The 18,887-nt window shown below is 41.5% G+C and overlaps 1 protein-coding gene across 1 annotated transcript; it reads left to right on the plus strand.

Annotated features, from left to right (window-relative positions):
• Positions 1 to 80: 80 nt before the first annotated feature.
• On the plus strand, positions 81 to 18,864 carry LOC124290163 (probable arginine--tRNA ligase, mitochondrial). Its single transcript, XM_046726859.1, is given in 20 exon segments — positions 81 to 228; positions 876 to 973; positions 1,422 to 1,512; positions 1,738 to 1,818; positions 3,513 to 3,613; positions 4,021 to 4,160; positions 4,745 to 4,821; positions 6,319 to 6,334; positions 6,336 to 6,419; positions 6,884 to 6,957; positions 7,234 to 7,337; positions 7,824 to 7,925; positions 9,932 to 9,992; positions 10,801 to 11,005; positions 12,003 to 12,180; positions 15,297 to 15,392; positions 16,143 to 16,217; positions 16,623 to 16,686; positions 17,236 to 17,350; positions 18,565 to 18,864. Coding segments are annotated over 19 exon segments (1,770 nt in total). The 5' UTR covers positions 81 to 192; the 3' UTR covers positions 17,323 to 17,350; positions 18,565 to 18,864.
• The last annotated feature ends 23 nt before the right edge of the window (positions 18,865 to 18,887 follow it).

Genomic DNA, 18,887 nt, shown 5'->3' on the forward strand with positions numbered 1-18,887 from the left:
TTGCTAAAAGCGGCGTAAAACCAAACTTCCTGTGTTGCGGTATGCGAATGACTTGTTAGTATGAGTTATCTCCCGTTAACCAATATGTCAGCTTCCATGATTCTCAATGTGACATTTCGTACATGGACATGATTCGGTGAAACCAGTGTCTGGCAACCGTAACGAGCTTTATGTTCTTATAACATAGCAGATATGGCCGCGTACTATCGGAACTATGTCATTAAAAAGGTAAATGAGCTGTTTTCCAATCTACCAAAGCTACAACGGGTGGATAATGATTCATTGTACCGACCCATTCGATCCCAGCAAAGGACTGACTGACTGAGTTTGGTTTTACGCCACTTTTAGCAATATTCCAGCAATATCACGGCGGGGTACACCAGAAATGGGCTTCACACATTGTACCTATGTGGGGATTCGAACCCAGGTCTTCGGCGTGACGAGCCAACGCTTTAACCACTAGGCTACCCCACCGCCCTCCCAGCAAAGGACATGCCGGTCTGATTCAGTAATATAGCTCATAACGTGTCATCATAAGCTGACAACGAATCCAGTCTTTATTATGTAATATATGCTGTTAACTGTGGCATAAAACAACACTATTCCACCAACTCTGTCTACCCCGAGGCATATAGGTTTGTACACTTTCAAAGACAAACTTTCAGATAGAGGACCTTGTCCAGGTGAAGCATGAAACACAATAATTTGATGTGGAGGCAGATGCAGGAAATGTCTTCGGTCAGGTGAAAAAACTAAGTTCAGAAGGGATTCAAACGTCCAAAAAGCCACTTATTAATGAAATAATACGGGTTATTTTAGGCATTATAATTATGGTCAGAAGAGTGTCTCATTTGTTGATCATGTTGTGATATCAGATTGCCCAGACCCTCAACAACAAAGGTGCCGGACAAGCTGACCTGCTGAGAGATGCCCGTCAAATCATCAAGCTGTCTCATGCTACCAAGAAATATCGGTACCTAGTCTGCATGGTTTGAGAGAGCTTATATAAAATGTTGAAATATATATGATCATCCTCACAGTTGACAAGGTGTGACAACAATTGACACAAGGCAGCCTCACAGCCATGTACTACGATTAAGATAATCCTTATAATCTTCTGTTTAGTATTAAAGGTTGTCATCTTAAGCCTTTTTTATACCTTTGAAAACCACCTTCTAAGATACGTATTTTGAAATATATATATACAACAGTTCATCCCTAGCTGCAGGTATACTGTTCTTGCTTTCTATGTTGTGAAGGTGTACAGTAGTGATCCCAAGCTGCAGGTGCACTGATCTTACTTTCCCATGTCATGCAGGTGTACTGATCTTACTATGTTATACAGGAGTAGTGATCCCCAGCTGCAGGTGTAATGATCCTACTGTGTTGTACATGTGGTCGAATTTTACTGTGTTGTGCAGGCGTAGTGATCCCCAGCTGCAGGTGTCAGTCAGGGCAGGTGACAGTGGAAGTCAGCTGGATGCAGAGAGCATTAAAGCAGAACTACATAGGGTGAGTCAAATCGTGCTGTAATAGAGAATTTAATGTAGGGATTAAAGGAAAATGACAGTGTTGTTGTTGTATTAGGTCTTCATGACATAATAACTTTTTAAGGTAATTTCTGGAGCATATTTTTTATCAAACAATTATGAAATTAAAGAAACCTTGCCAAAGAAAATATCTTTAATACGTTTATACTGAGGTTTGCCCTAGTTTTCATCCATGTTTTGATTACAGGATGCACACACAGACATTGAAGCCGTGACGGCAGACAGGAGAAACTTGTACATCAAAGTCAAGAATCATAAGTTTAACCAGGTAAACAGCATCAGAGAGAGAATGTATTAGTCACTGGTCACAGTATAGTCATTTTGTTTTCTGCAACAGACTTTACATTAGTCTTTTACTTTTAGCTTGGTTTACAGATCAAGGGGCCATAAGAATGGAAAAATTTGAAAAATATATATAAGAATTTCGACTATTTCCATTTGCATATTTAAGTTTGAATTGGTTTTGTGGCTCCGTGTGCACACATGAAAGCCCAGTGGAGATCTGGTGATGCTGTCACTTTTAGCAATACAGTCTCTTTGATGGGTAAAGATACATTGTCATAATCCTCGATGTGGCAATTATAGTGGCATATACAGTCAGGCCGCGTTAGTTCCAACCCCGATAATCCGATTCCCGCGATATCAGAACTGTAGCTAGCTGTAACAAATCATGTTTACTATGTAAACTCATTAACTGTTGATTCATTGATCACTCACCGGATCCGGACATTAATTAGCAGTAACGGATTACACTAATTACACTTAGTTTTGCTTCATTAATCCGGCGGTACATGAAAAAAGTTCGGATAATCCCCTTACCTCGTGAGCACCATTGATTAGCGCTGATCTTCATCGGTAAACTTCAATGGTAATTGGTAAGTGAGGTGACACTTCTGAGTTGAACAGGGGCGGTGGGGTAGCCTAGTGGTTAAAGCGTTGTCTCGTCATGCCGAAGACCCGGGTTCGAATCCCCACATGGGTACAATGTGTGAAGCCCATTTCTGGTGTCCCCCACCGTGATGTTGCTGGAATATTGCTAAAAGCGGCGTAAAACCAAAACTCAGTCAGTCAGTCTGAGTTGAATATGTTGTTAGTTTGTGATTTAAATCAATTAATAGGTCTCAATTGGCACCATCAAAATTAAGCCGTTTGTCATCGCCAAATCCAGACGTCCCAGATGTTTTGGAATAGGATTTAACCCAGAAATTTATGTTCACTATCGGTTAAAAAACAAAGAGTGGATGACATCAGACATGTTTTGTGATTGGCTGAGATCTTTTGACAGACAGATGCGATCATGTGGTCGACACGACACATGATCTTACTTTGTGACAACCCTGCCTGTCACAGGTATGCCAATGTCAAATTGACCAACATGAAAGTTCATTTCCCCTACTGTCAACCAAATGAGAGCTTATATAGACTCAATGATAAACTATTTCGAGCGTGTTGGAGATGTTGTTATATTAATATCGGAGTTGTTATGTATACAAACTGTAATACATCATTTGATACATGTATACATTCTTATGTTCTTGTCTCGGTAAGTCAAAGGGAAGTAACTCTACTGTAGTGGTGCATAATGGTTAGTTTCAGTAGTCCATATGTTTCACTACCCAAACGTTTTTGATGAAAAACGGAAGTGTTCGGATTAACGCGGCCTGACTGTACATATAATTATTGTGGCATATAATTGTTAGGCCGGGCTGTTCTGATTTCAGATTTAATTTTTCTCACTCTTTTTCAAGGCCAATTAAATGTCTGGTCATGTGATATGTAAATTATATTGTAGCATTAATACTAAGTCATCACTGCTGCAGAGTATGATGTATTCACTAACATACCACCACATAGAAATCATATCTATTCCACCTCCGAATCATATCAAAACACTCCTACAGACAGCATCTTTACGAGATAATCTTGACCTGGGTATCAAAGACTTGCTGGCCAATGTTTCAGCACATCCTCAGGACAATTCAGCATCAGAAAGAGCTGTTTGGTTACAAACCTGATGATGGTCACAGCTCAATCTCAGGACAGCATGTGGTTGTTGAGTACAGGTGAGTCTCGTTGAAGAACTCAGATCATCACACATTGAAGTGTTTCTTTCAGTAGCTTTTGTGTATTTTGCCTTTCGTTTTACATACTGGAATCCACTATTGTTTTAAAAGTTTTTAGCAACTGCAGAGGACATTAAATCTTTGCGATTCCCCACATGGGTACAATGTGTGAAGCCCATTTCTGATGTCCCCCGCTGTGATATTGCTTGAATATTGATAAAATCTTTGAGATCTCGCCATTTGATAATTATGAAAGTTGGGTAGCCCAGTAGTTTAAGTGTTTGCTCTTTGTTCATGACTGTCCTGGGTTTGATTCTCCACATTTGCTGTGAGTAAAGCAAATTCTTGTACTCTACTGTATGACTATTGCTCTTCTATTTTGGTGGTCAAGTGTTGTGTATTTTCAGTTCACCCAACATAGCAAAGCCGTTCCACACAGGACATCTGAGGTCCACCATTATAGGAAACTTTGTCTCCAACCTGTTTGAAGCTGTAGGTCACAAGGTCACACGCCTCAACTACCTCGGGGACTGGGGAACTCAGTTTGGTAACTATGGCAACCAATCATATGTCCTTGAATGGTAATCTAAGGAATGATAACTGTCAAATGTCCACAAGTAGGATACAAATGCCTAAAAAACAATAAGTAAGGTACCATTATTAAGTCATGGCTGGGGGAGGTGAAGATGATTTTAAGGGAGCTGTCACCAATTTTGTTCTGGTGAGGTAGGGGGGTCATCTAGTTGGTACACATAAACTAGTGGGGGTCAGCAATTTTGTACATAAAAATATTTTAAAAGTATGTTTAAAAATTACAGGAAGGGTGTGGAGGGTCATTCATTTTGTACATGACATGCGGGGTGGGGGTTGTTCTCTTACTTTGAACATAAATTGGGGGACATTCATTGTACATTCTTCTCTATAAAAATCATCATTATCATAAAGATAAGGTACATTTGATTAATTTATAAAATGAACAATTTGTGAAGTTTCTGATGTTGACTAAATTATTTATACAAATTGATTGTCACTTATTTTTGCTGTTATGGATGTTGGTGTTCTGGTTTTTATGTTTTATACACCAATAAAGCAAATACTCCTCAAAACATATCTGTTGATTTCTTCTGACAGGCCTATTGTTGACTGGTTACCATAGATACGGAGATACGCACAAGTTGTCGGTTGACCCCTTGCTTCATTTGTTTGAGGTGAGAGTTTGTGTTCGGCACATACAATGTTAGACCCGTTAAGATCCGGGGTAGAATAGGTCTTCGGCAACCCATGCTTGTCACAGAAGGCGACTATGCTTATCGTAAGAGGCGACTAACGGGATCGGGTGGTCAGGCTCGCTGACTTGGTTGACAGATGTCATCGGTTCCCAATTGCTCAGATCGATGTTCTTGATGTTGATCACTCGATTGTCTGGTCCAGACTCGATTATTTACAGACCGCCACCATATAGCTCGAATATTGCTGAGTGCGGCGTAAAACTAAACTCACTCACTCACATACAATGTTAATGCTGTTGCTGAAACACCAGTGACAGTCATTTACAAAGAGGGTGATGTAATTGTTTTATAAGGGATGGCACACAGCTGTTATTGAAGGGGTCGTTGTCAGCACAGGTACTACAGATGTGTACCCCAGGTACGTTTCTGTATACAGAAATGTACCCTAGCCAAAATCATAATACAGAAACGTACCCTAGGACGATTCCATTCCTCAGTGTGTCGTTTTCTTGATGGTAACTGTCATACTGTTGTATTAGATTAGATATGTTTGCGTTATATAAGAAATGAGCATGCACAGTAACGAATATTTCATGCTGCACAAGACCCCTCTCAAACAATTGAACCGGAGCTACTAAATGCAGTATTTTGGGGGGGTGTTGCGGAATATGGGCTCGTCCGCTATGTAGGGTACCGGGTACGTTTCTGTATTTTGAGTTTGTTTAGGGTACATTTCTGTATACCTGGGGTACATATCTGTAGTACCAGTGCTGACAATGAACCTTTCAGCACAACTGTTGACGGGATCATATCCAGGTGAAAGAGGCCTATGATGTTAGAAATGGTCTTCAGCAACCCATGCTCGTCATAATAGGCTTCTAATAGGATGAGGCTTGCTGATTTGGTTGATGCCTGTCATTGTATCCCTATTTCATAGATCGATGTTTAGCCTGTTAATCCCTCTGATGTCTGGTCCAGATTCAATTATTTATAGACCGCCGCCATAGTAAAAAAGTAATAGTAATAGTCCGCTTATATGGGGCTCATATTCAGGCACATTGCCTGCTCACAGTGCTACGTACATTACTATCCCCGGTCATACGACACAATCATACTTTCCGATATTCTTTCAACTCCCTGGGGAGCATACAGCCATGCTGCCTGTTAGGCACAATGAACTAAACACTCACATTGCCAGCACATCCTCACGGGTACCCATTTTACAGCTGGGTGAACTGAGACAATGTGGATCTAAGAATCTTGTCCAAGGATACTACGCAAATGTGTCCACCTCGGGACCCAAACCTAGGTGCCTCCACCGGGCATCAAACCCGGGCCTTCAGCGTGATAGGCAAACGCCTTACCACTGCACTATTAAGCTCCACACAGCTGGAATATTGCAGAGTGCAACATTTTAAACAACAAAGAGAGTAAATATATTTAGACTATTACAGGAAGTCTGTGTGTTTATTTCAGGTATACGTCCAGATAAATCAATGATGTTCAAACAGAGGCAGCGAAGGGTCAGAGAGTCACATATGGAGAGGCCCTGGAAACATTCTCTCGCCTAGAGACAGGTGATACACCTCTCCATATTTCATTATGCACTTTCAGAGTCTCATTATATCTTACAGTGATAGAGTCTGTTACGATTTCGGGCAGATTGTTACACTATTTTGAAACAAATTCGATATGATTAAGTGAAAATATAATGCACAAAAAGAATTAAAGAACACCTGATTTCTTATATGACTAAGGTTAATCCGACAGGTATCGTCACATCAAAAAATGAGGAATTGATACATATAAACTAGAGCCAGGTGTCATGACAGATTTTCTATATCAAAGTGTCGGATGTTCTTAACTTCTTTTGAGCAGTATATAATTAGCAGTGAGGATTAATAATGTAGCGTCAGGAGCCTCAATCTCAATCTAAAGTAAGATCTTAATGCTTGCTACAGATTAAGGAGATTGCTTACGCATACACTAGGTGAAAGGAATTGCGAGAAGTATTACTATGTTGTTGTACGCTGTGTTACAGGTGATGCAGATGTGGTCGACATGTGGAAGCAGTTTCGACAGATCAGTCTGGCAGAATACAACAAGATATATCAGGTCATTGCCACATTTGCCTTTGTAAAGCCATGTTCTGACCCTATTTTCTAGTGGTCTGTATGTTAAACCATGATGGAGGTATCTCCCTTCTTATTCCAAAGAATATCACTTCCTCAAAGGCTTAAAATATAATCAAACTAAACGTGATGTAAACGACGCATATATTTGGTCCATTATCTCTGAACTCACTTAGGTCATTCATAGAATACATAATGTGTCAGGATGAAGGTAGAATTTCGGGACTTGACCCTGATAATTCTCTGTTGACCTTGACAGAGGCTTGGGATACGATTCAGTGAAACCCACACTGAGTCCATGTACGACGAGGCCACCAAGTCCCTGATGAATCGTCTCACTGATGCTGGCACATTACATACAGAGTAAGTGCCTCACTAGATGATAGAAGTACCCACTGAAATACTGATAACATGCCCTTCCTTGGTAATACAATCAGTAATATCTCATTCTGTTATTATATATATACACTGGAATCAGGTCACCATGGCCTTGTTTTCAGTCGGATTTAAATGACACAATGTTAAGAATAGTCATCCAGTCCAGTCATTACACTCTCTCCTAGTTTGATCTTAGTGAAATACGAAGTGAAACTTCTTGCAGTATGAAGGCACATTTCCCTTCTTCATACTAACTGAAACGTCTATCTGACTAAAATTTCAGTTTAGTCTTCTGATTCAACAGGATATGTTGAGGTCTCAAATATAATTAGTAGTGTCCTTCATTAATATTTCAGAATTGAGAAGCAATCGTTATTCATTATACATCCAATGGTTTTCCAGATTTGATTAACTTACAATAAATATCAGATGTTAGTTGCTGTTAAATTATTCAACTGGATACTATTTCAGCGATTCTGGGGTTGGCTATGTGGATATACCCACAGCGAAGAACGAGGAGATGGAGAAGGTGAAACTCGTCAAGAGTGATGGCAGCAGCCTCTATCTGTCCAGGTAAGTGAGTTTCTTCATCTCGCAGACCAAATGTTGTGTCTGTAGATGATGTACATTCAGTTTGGTTGGTCAAAATATATATCTTGTTTCTCATTCTGAGTTTTGTTATCTTAAGCTTCTTTTCTGTGATATCATCTGTCTGATATCATCAGTCTGAAGTCAACTGTGATATCATCTGTCTGTTTTATGAAATGTCATCTATATGTCAACTGTAATATCAGCTGTGATATTATCTGCCTCTTGCAAGCTGTGATATCATCTGTCTCATGTCAGCTGTGATATTATCTATCCCATGTCAAGTGTTAGAGGGGTAGCCTAGTGGTTAAAGCATTTGCTCGTCATGCTGAAGACCAGGGTTTGATTTCCCACATGGGCACAATGTGTGAAGCCCATTTCTGTCTCATGTCAACTGTGATATCAATTCTCATGTCAGCTCTGATAACGTCTGTCTCATGTCAACTGTGATATTTTTGACCTCTTGCGAGCTGTGATATCATCTGTCTCATGTCAACTGTGATATTATTGACCTCTTGCGAGCTGTGGTATCATGTGTCTCATGTCAACTGTGATATTATTGACCTCTTGCTAGCTGTGATATCATGTGTCTCATGTCAACTGTGATATTATTGACCTCTTATTTATGAAGCTGTTATATCATGTGTCTCATGTCAACTGTGATATTTTCTGACCTCTTATATTATCGATGCTGTGATATCATGTGTCTCATGTCAACTGTGATATATATTGACCTCTTGCCTGCCATTGATATCATGTGTTTCATGTCAACTGTGATATTATCTGACCTCTTTATGAACTGCCATGATATCATCTGTCTCATGTCAACTGTGATATTATTGACCTCTTGCCAAGCTGTAGGTATCATGTGTCTCATGTCAACTGTGATATTATTGACCTCTTATTTATAGCTGTGATATCATGTGTCTCATGTCAACTGTGATATTATTGACCTCTTGCGTAGCTGTGATATCATGTGCCTCATGTCAACTGTGATATTATTGACCTCTCATGCCAGCTGTGATATCATGTGTCTCATGTCACCTGTGATATTATTGACCTCTTCGTGCGAGCTGTGATATCATCTGTCTCATGTCAACTGTGATATTATTGACCTCTTATGCCTGCTGTGGTATCATGTGTCTCATGTCAACTGTGATATTATTGACCTCTTGCGAGCTGTGATATCATGTGTCTCATGTCAACTGTGATATTATTGACCTCTTGCGAGCTGTGATATCATCTGTCTCATGTCAACTGTGATATTATTGACCTCTTGCGAGCTGTGATATCATGTGTCTCATGTCAACTGTGATATTTTTGACCTCTTGCGAGCTGTGATATCATGTGTCTCATGTCAACTGTGATATTATTGACCTCTTGCAAGCTGTGATATCATGTGTCTCATGTCAACTGTGATATTATTGACCTCTTGCGAGCTGTGATATCATGTGTCTCATGTCAACTGTGATATTATTGACCTCTTGCGAGCTGTGATATGTGTCTCATGTCAACTGTGATATTATTGACCTCTTGCGAGCTGTGATATCATGTGTCTCATGTCAACTGTACCCATGAAGATCTGGGTTAGAATTGATCTTCAGTAACCCATGCTTGTCGTCAGAGGCGACTAACTGGATCGGGTAGGCAGGCTCACTGACTTGGTTGACACATGTCATCGGTTCCCAATTGCATAGATTGATGTTCATGCTGTTGATCCCTGGATTGTCTGGTCCAGAACCGATTATTTACAGACCGCCGGAATATTGCTGAGTGCGGCGTAAAACTAAACTCACTCACTCACTCATGTCAACTGTGATATCATATGTCTCATGTCAACTGTGATATTATTGACCTCTTGTGAGCTGTGATATCATATGTCTAATGTCAGCTGTGATATCATCTATCCAACGTCAGCTGTGATATCATCTATCCAATGTCAGCTGTGGTATCATCTGTCTGATCTGTCAACTATGCTTAAATGTGTACAGGGATATAGCTGCGGCAGTTGACAGGTTCAACAAGTACAAGTTTGACAGGATGCACTATGTGGTAAGTCATGCAACACCATAAAATGGATAGGTACATTGTGTCTGCCACATTCCGTGTTGTTTTCGCTCAGAAATCAAACATCTGAACATAGTCCCAAAATGGGTTTCACAGTTCTGATCAAAGTTTTAAGATGCTCGATCTTTTTTACTGGCACAAAATTCTGTAATGACACCCTGCCAAAATACAACAACAAAATTCATTTCTCCCCAAATATTAGTAATAACACAATTCACAGAACTCAAACATCTAAACATACCGTATATTACCGTCTATAAGCCAAATTTTGAGGACCAAAAAAAGCAGTCTGTAGAAGGGGTCATCTTATCCATGGGTTACTCTTTCGTCAAACTTTTTTCCAGGGGTAAGAAAACAACATCGTATTACTTCGCGTGAACAAACAACAGAAGACGACTTTGTCAGTAGAGACGTCAAATTTGCAAGTAAACATCACTAGACAAGATTATTTACCTTTTAAGTTCTAAGTTGTTTTTGCTGGGCATTGTATTATTTGCAGTTTGGGGGTCGTCTTATCCATGGGGTAGACGGTAAAATACGGTAGTCTCGAATTAGGTTTCACAATTCTGTTCCAAGTTTTACGATGTTCAAGATATTTTTTATCAAGTTTTACTGGCACAAAATTCTGAAAAAATGTTGCCTTTAAAAAACTACAACAAAATATTTTTTTCCCGAGAATTAGTAATATCACAGTTCACAGTGGTTAATAAAAATCATTTATGAACATTTTCATCATTGCATCCATCTTGAAAACAGATCCATCAATATCAGTTAACTGGATCATGACTTGCAGGTGGACCACAGCCAGAGAAACCACTTCCTGCAGCTCCAGAGTGTCCTTGACCTCCTGGGACACAACTGGAGCCAGCAGCCACACTTCCATATCCCGTTTGGTCGTGTGGAAGGGATGAGTACTTGTCGTGGGGAGGTCGTGTTCCTGCGTGACCTCCTAGATGAGGCACAGGGTCGGATGAGGCAAACGCTGATGGACAAAGACAGTAGGTACAATAAAATGATGTTCAAGCTGCATGGGGGCGGTGGGGTAGCCTAGTGGTTACAGCGTCTGCTGGTTACGCCGAAGACCCGGTGTAGCAGCCCAGAATAACCCCCCACCAGATTATACCCCGGGGTAAACTATAGGCTAGCCCAGTTTATATCCCAGACTATACCCCTGAAAAATTATGTTGACAATTCACTCAATATGAGTGTGTGACTCCGGGCAATGGTCTTGGTGTCATTTAAAAGGAATTTGTAGGTGTATTTCATTTACATTACTGCATAATACAAAATTTCTGGTGTCCCCCACCGTGATATTGCTGCAATATTGCTAAAAGCAGCGTAAAACTCGCTCACTCACTCACTCAAGCTGTATGAGGCATCCTAATTTACTGATGAGAGTTGCATCCCTTAGATGTATAAGGATCTGATGTGATCAAATCTGAAAAACACTACCCAAAGTTTGATAGGAATATCCATTGTACACCAAAAGCTGTTGTTGGCTTATGTCATAACATCCTAAGAGAATGTTGAGTTGTATAGACGACAAATGGCACTGTGCCATGTTCATGTTCTCCTTGCCACAATAGTTGACTTCATTGGTCAGGTGGGTGTAGAGTCAGTCTGGAGATCAGTGGTTCGATACCTTTGCCATGTCATACCAAAAGCAATAAAAGATTGTACTTGATGTTACCCTGCCTGGTGAGTGACAGAGAAAACTACTGGCTCATTTATAGATATCCATTTTAAACTGTATCATGCTATCTTGATGGACAGGCACTATGATTCCAGCATTAATTAGGACTGACACAAGAAGATGATTACACTTGCATGCTAATTGCAATCTCTTAAAGGGCAATAATCTTGAACATGACTTAACAACAAGATTCACCTCACCTTTCCACAATATTGGTACAATATTGGAAAATTAGTCCTAACTATCTTCACGTATAATTTGTTCAAGTTTCAGCATCAATATTCCTTACATGTGTGTTCCAGCAACTCGGGAGGACATTGATTTGGAGCAGGTCGCAGATGCTCTGGGGATCTCCTCCATCATCGTCCAGGACCTGAAGGAGAGAAGGACCAGCAACTACAAGTTCAGCTGGGAGCGCATGCTCAACTTTAAGTCGGACTCGGGCGTCTTTCTGCAATATTGCCATGCCAGATTGTGCAGGTCTGTGAACAAAGGAATCTTCATGGCTTTGTAGATGGCTTCTACATGGCTTTGTAGATGGCTTCTTTATGGCTTTGTAGCCCAACAGGGTAGTCTTGTGGTTGAGTCAAACTCAAGTGTCTTTCTGCAATGGAATGCAGGAGTTTATGTTTTTTTAACACTGCAGAGTAATTCTACTCTAACATATGTTATATTTGGGATTACACTTCCTTAGTAAAGTACAAATTCTAGTACTTTTGGAGGGGTTGAGTCCCATCCGGGATTCGAACCCACACCCTCAGAGTCTGGTACCAAATCGCCAGCACACAAAATCAGCCGCCTAACCCGCTCAGCCACCGCAACTCCCACTAATATGGAAGTCGGACAACTGGTAGTGGAGACTGCGGACTTTGTGTACCCCTCTGATAAGTGTAAATCGGCATGGCTCCCACGGCCGACAGCTATGATTACACAATGCCATTTAGAAAGTGGTCAAATGTAACATATGTTATATTTGGGATTACACTTCCTTAGTAAAGTACAAATTCTAGTACTTTTTGGGGGGCTGAGTCCCATGCAGGATTGGAACCCACACCCAGTTGTCCTACTTCCATTTTTGTGGAGGTCGCGGTGGCTGATATTCCAACCTCTCCGTTATCCCTTAAAGCTCTCTTGAAACAATTGTGACCTTCCACCGTGATGTGATTGAAACAGAGCTTGTTATTGTGATCTGAAATCTCATGTCGAATGGAAACGTTTATGATTTCTGCAATGTAAACAATTGCTTTAGCTGAGTTTGGACATTTCAATTGGAAATACGAATACACGTGTCAGAGAGGAACAAAAAGTATGTGGTCCAGACTACCAATTGTGAGACTTCGATTTTTGTGGAAGCCGCAATGGCAGACTGTGCTAGATGGCTGAGTGTGCTAGATGGCTGACTGTGCTAGATGGCTGAGTGTGCTAGATGGCTGAGTGTGCTAGATGGCTGAGTGTGTGCTAGATGGCAGACTGTGCTAGATGGCTGACTGTGCTAGATGGCTGACTGTGCTAGATGGCTGAGTGTGCTAGATGGCTGAGTGTGCTAGATGGCTGACTGTGCTAGATGGCTGACTGTGCTAGATGGCTGAGTGTGCTAGATGGCAGACTGTGCTAGATGGCAGACTGTGCTAGATGGCTGACTGTGGCTGAGTGTGCTAGATGGCTGAGTGTGCTAGATGGCTGAGTGTGCTAGATGGCTGACTGTGCTAGATGGCTGACTGTGCTAGGATGGCTGAGTGTGCTAGATGGCTGAGTGTGCTGACTGTGTTATGGTTGACTGTGTTAGATGGCTGACTGTGTGCTAGATGTGCTAGATGGCTGAGGTGCTAGATGGCTGACTGTGCTAGATGGCTGACTGTGTTAGATGGCTAGACTGTGCTAGATGGCTGCTAGATGGCTGAAGTGTGCTAGATGGCTGAGTGTGTTAGATGGCTGACTGTGCTAGATGGCTGAGTGTGCTAGATGGCTGAGTGTGCTAGATGGCAGACTGTGCTAGATGGCAGACTGTGCTAGATGGCTGACTGTGGCTGAGTGTGCTAGATGGCTGAGTGTGCTAGATGGCTGAGTGTGCTAGATGGCTGACTGTGCTAGATGGCTGAGTGTGCTAGATGGCTGACTGTGCTAGATGGCTGAGTGTGCTAGATGGCTGACTGTGCTAGATGGCTGAGTGTGCTAGATGGCTGACTGTGTTAGATGGCTGACTGTGTTAGATGGCTGACTGTGTTAGATGGCTGAGTGTGCTAGATGGCTGAGTGTGCTAGATGGCTGAGTGTGCTAGATGGCTGACTGTGCTAGATGGCTGACTGTGTTAGATGGCTGACTGTGCTAGATGGCTTGCTAGATGGCTGAGTGTGCTAGATGGCTGAGTGTGCTAGATGGCTGACTGTGCTAGATGGCTGACTGTGCTAGATGGCTGACTGTGCTAGATGGCTGACTGTGTTAGATGGCTGACTGTGCTAGATGGCTGAGTGTGCTAGATGGCTGAGTGTGCTAGATGGCTGACTGTGCTAGATGGCTGACTGTGCTAGATGGCTGAGTGTGCTAGATGGCTGAGTGTGCTAGATGGCCTGAGTGTGCTAGATGGCAGACTGTGCTAGATGGCTGACTGTGCTAGATGGCTGGAGTGTGCTAGATGGCTGAGGTGTGCTAGATGGCTGAGGTGTGCTAGATGGCTGAGTGTGCTAGATGGCTGACTGTGTGCTAGATGGCTGACTGTGCTAGATGGCTGAGTGTGCTAGATGGCTGACTGTGCTAGATGGCTGACTGTGTTAGGCGCTAAGATGGCTGACTGTGCTAGATGGCTGACTGTGTTAGATGGCTGACTGTGCTAGATGGCTGAGTGTGCTAGATGGCTGACTGTGCTAGATGGCTGACTGTGTTAGATGGCTGACTGTGCTAGATGGCTTGCTAGATGGCTGACTGTGCTAGATGGCTGAGTGTGCTAGATGGCTGAGTGTGCTAGATGGCTGACTGTGCTAGATGGCTGAGTGTGCTAGATGGCTGAGTGTGCTAGATGGCAGACTGTGCTAGATGGCTGACTGTGGCTGAGTGTGCTAGATGGCTGAGTGTGCTAGATGGCTGAGTGTGCTAGATGGCTGACTGTGGCTGAGTGTGCTAGATGGCTGACTGTGCTAGATGGCTGAGTGTGCTAGATGGCTGACTGTGATAGATGGCTGAGTGTGCTAGATGGCTGACTGTGTTAGATGGCTGACTGTGTTAGATGGCTGACTGTGTTAGATGGCTGAGTGTGCTAGATGGCTGAGGTGTGCTGCTAGATGGCTGACTGTGCGCTAAGATGGCTGACTGTGCTAGATGGCTGACTGTGTTAGATGGCTGACTGTGCTAGATGGCTTGCTAGATGGCTGAGTGTGCTAGATGGCTGAGTGTGCTAGATGGCTGACTGTGCTAGATGGCTGACTGTGTTAGATGGCTGACTGTGTATGCTGGCAATTAGGTGCCTGACTCTGAGTGTGGGTTCAAATCCTAGATGGGACTCAACCTTACAAGAGTACTAGAATCTGTACAGTATTTTTAAAGTGTAATCCCAAATATAACATGTGTTACAATATTTACCCTTGTTTCAATTTGTGTGTCAGCATACAGAGATCGTTCAGTGACGTTGATGCTGATGTCGGTGATGGTCAACAGCTGAGTGAAGACGCTGCGTGTCGACTCATCCTGCATCTAGCCAGGTCAGTAACAGGTTGTCCCAACTGCTGAAGGTGCATCAGTTCCACAGCTCTCACTTTAACTGATTTCCGCTTTTCATAGTTGGCACTGTTTGTGTTGAAATTTACAGAATTTATGATTGTATATTTTAGTTTAAACATATTTCATTCCCACGAAAGGATTGGAAGCAATGTGCAAAATAGCCATTGGCCCGCTAGCCTGTGGCTAGTAAAAATCCAGTCAGGCCAGTAAATCTGTCACTGGCCCGATTGGCTAGTGCATTTTCATGGGGTCATTTTGTAAATATATCACTCTCTCCAACTTGTTAAGTTATAATACACTTTTAAATCGTGCAAGATGATGGCCTGATAGAAATGTTCGTCATATTAGCAGCTTACCTTTGTGTAATATTCAGCTTAGTTTCTACATTCAAATTTCAGGCTAGTGAATTATCTTGTGGGCTAGTAACTTTCTGGCATAGCCAGCCCGACTGGCTAGCAAAATTTAGAAACATTTCACACACTCATTGGATGCAGGTTATCACAACTTAGATCACCCTTCCCTACAGATTTACATGCAGAGATATTTGTAATTGATATTTGTAGAAAGAGAAAAGAGAGAAATAGAAAAATGTTAAACATTATTCATTATTCAATATTGTCATTCCTGTTAAAGATCAACACATTAATGAAATCGATATCAAAGGTTAGTGTAAGGTCCATTTCTGTGTTACAAGTAATTTGTTTGTTACATTTGTGTTCTGCATGTTTCAGTTATCCTGATGTTGTCCAAGAATCACTCCTAAGTCTTGAACCGTACCATATTGTCCAGCACCTCTTCAGATTAGGGTAGGTAGTGAAGCTTAAAATATTTTTGTTCACCCAGTGTATAACTGTACTGCAAAGCTGTATAAAATTTTAGGCAACATGCTCATAATTTTCTCTGAAAGCGAAATCTGTTCCCTGTAATTGTTCAACAAAGCTACCTAAAATCTAAGGCAACTATGCATATTATATTCACATAAAGAGACATTTTTCCCTGTAATCTTGGGCTGTACAGAGTTACATCCCTTTATGCCAAGATGAACTAGCCATATGTTTGAATAAAGATGTTACATTGCCATTTGGCTTCATTCCTATGTTAATTGTTTCACTGAAATAGGTAACTTGGAACTGGGATTTGTGTTCTTTGTAGGAGTGCATTAACATGCTTTGTGACAGAAGGCCAAACTGTTCTTGCTTTGCATTCTTCAGGCACATGATCAACGCAGCGTACAAGCACCTACCAGTCAAAGGTCAAGACGATGCCACTGCACAGGTGGGAACAGTGTCAATGTCTGAAAAATACTAACAGTATTGCTCTATTTCACTCTTGCTAGAATCTGTTATTTGGAGGCTTCTTAAAGGAAACAAGGCAAAATGGATCACATTCACAAGATTTCTGCATGGACGAAGAACTGGTCCCAATTACACAATGTCCTTTCACGAGATCCGACAAACCAGCATCTTGTGCTCACATTACAGACTTGTACTAATCATTGCACAAATCTTTCAGTAACTAGAACTAGAACATCCCTCCTCTCAGGGTTCACAATCTCTAGTAAACCCTTGTAGTCGTGGTTTCTCCTATACATATAGCATGACTTACGCTAAACTTCTTTAGTGGTGTGTTGCCAAACCTTAAAGGGGGCTTATGTTTTTCAATGTTTTGTGTATGACAAGTCTCCCATTCTATTTAACATGTTAAACCCAACTTAAGTGCCCTTGTAAACTATGCGTCAGGCTGTGACTGTAAATCTACAGACCTCAGTCTGATTCTTGTGAAGAAAACCATGAATTTTAACCTATTTGTCCTGATATATTGCAGGCACGACTCGCCCTGTTTAGCTGCAGCCGCCAGACACTCTCTAATGGCATCAAGCTCCTGGGAATCACCCCACTACAGAAAATGTAACATGCTGTTATAAACAAACAATAAAATCATACAGTACAACCAGAAATTATTGAGAATTTAAGATTGTAATTTATTTTTTTTCACTCATTACTCCCATATTAAATGTGAATGTTAGCAGAACATAACTCCAGATTCAAAGACAGGTGAACAGTTAGTATTTTGTCAAGTCACCATGGGCAGCAATGCAGGCTTCAATGCGGCGGGGCATACTACTGATCAAAGAAGTTAGAAAGTCGTGGTCCATGCTGTCCCACTATTGGACCACCTCTTCTTTCATTTCAGCAATATTTGTCAGATGTTTCTTATTGACACTTTCCTTCATACGTCCCCAAACATTTTCTATTGGATTTAGGTCAGGGCTATAGCTTGGCCAATCCAATAATGTCATATTTTGGGTCCGAAACCAGGCCTGTGAATGCTTTGAACGATGTTTTGGGTCATTGTCCTGCTTGAAAATCCAAAAATTTCCAAAGACATGTGAGCAGATGGAAGTAAATGTCCCTCGAGAATATCTGTGTACCACTCACTGTTCATATTCCCTTCAAATACAGAGGGGTGTTGCCCCTAACACAGATATGCCACCCCACACGTTACACTCGGACTGTACTTTGGGCGCTGATACAAAGGTTTTTCAGTTTGTTTGGTCCAGTATTTTAGTGTATTAGGAACCAGCCACACAGAACTTTCATCTGAGAAAATCACATTGTCCCAGTTAAAATTTCTATGCTGTAAGCACCAGTTCAACCTTCGCTCCTTTTGTTCAGGTTTCATGATCGGTGATGGAATTCGACTTTTCTGCCAACCCATTGCATGCAGCTCAGTTCTAATTGTCTCCTTACAGACAGCCACAGTTCCTCTATCAATCATATCCAGACTTAAGTTTTCTAAACTCCGCCGTTTGTTTTTAGAAACAAGAATACCAAGCTGCCTCCTGTCACCGACAGTCAATTTTCTGGGCCTACCTGTGCCTCCCTGGTGCTCAGTGCCATATCCATTTGCAATATTTTTCAAAACACGATAAACAGTGGACAAAGGGATGCCTGTTCTACTTGAAATCACTTTAGCTGATCTGATGTCCTTGTTATAATACTCTAAAATCAAATCTTCACAAACTAATGAAAAAGGATTAACGGAGTTGTCTCTCTTGAATGAAACCAAGCACTTGATAGCTGGTCAAGGTTGTTTATACTAGAAATCCAATTTAACATATTCTTAAAATTCTCAATAATTTCTGGTTATACTATATGTATGTTTAGATGATGTTTATGTACAAGGCATTGAGTCACCCCACAGATGAATCCTCACCCATCAGCTTGCTCACTGGGTTGACCACTTTGGTTAAACATTCTGTCACGTCTGGGTTCGATTTCCCACATGGCTACAATGTGTGAAGCCCATTTCTGGTGTCCCCCTCCGTGATATCGTTGGAATATCGCTAAAAGTGGCGTACAACTAAACTCATTTACTTCTTCTGATATAAAAAAACACTTGTGATGAGAATGGATGTTTAAACAAGACCACCATACATCTTCTTGTGCAGTTAACACCTTCAATTCTTTCAAAAC

The sequence above is a fragment of the Haliotis rubra genome, unplaced genomic scaffold (genome assembly GCF_003918875.1).
Source record: "Haliotis rubra isolate DU_JTF1 unplaced genomic scaffold, ASM391887v1 Scf459, whole genome shotgun sequence".
Taxonomy (NCBI): domain Eukaryota; kingdom Metazoa; phylum Mollusca; class Gastropoda; order Lepetellida; family Haliotidae; genus Haliotis; species Haliotis rubra.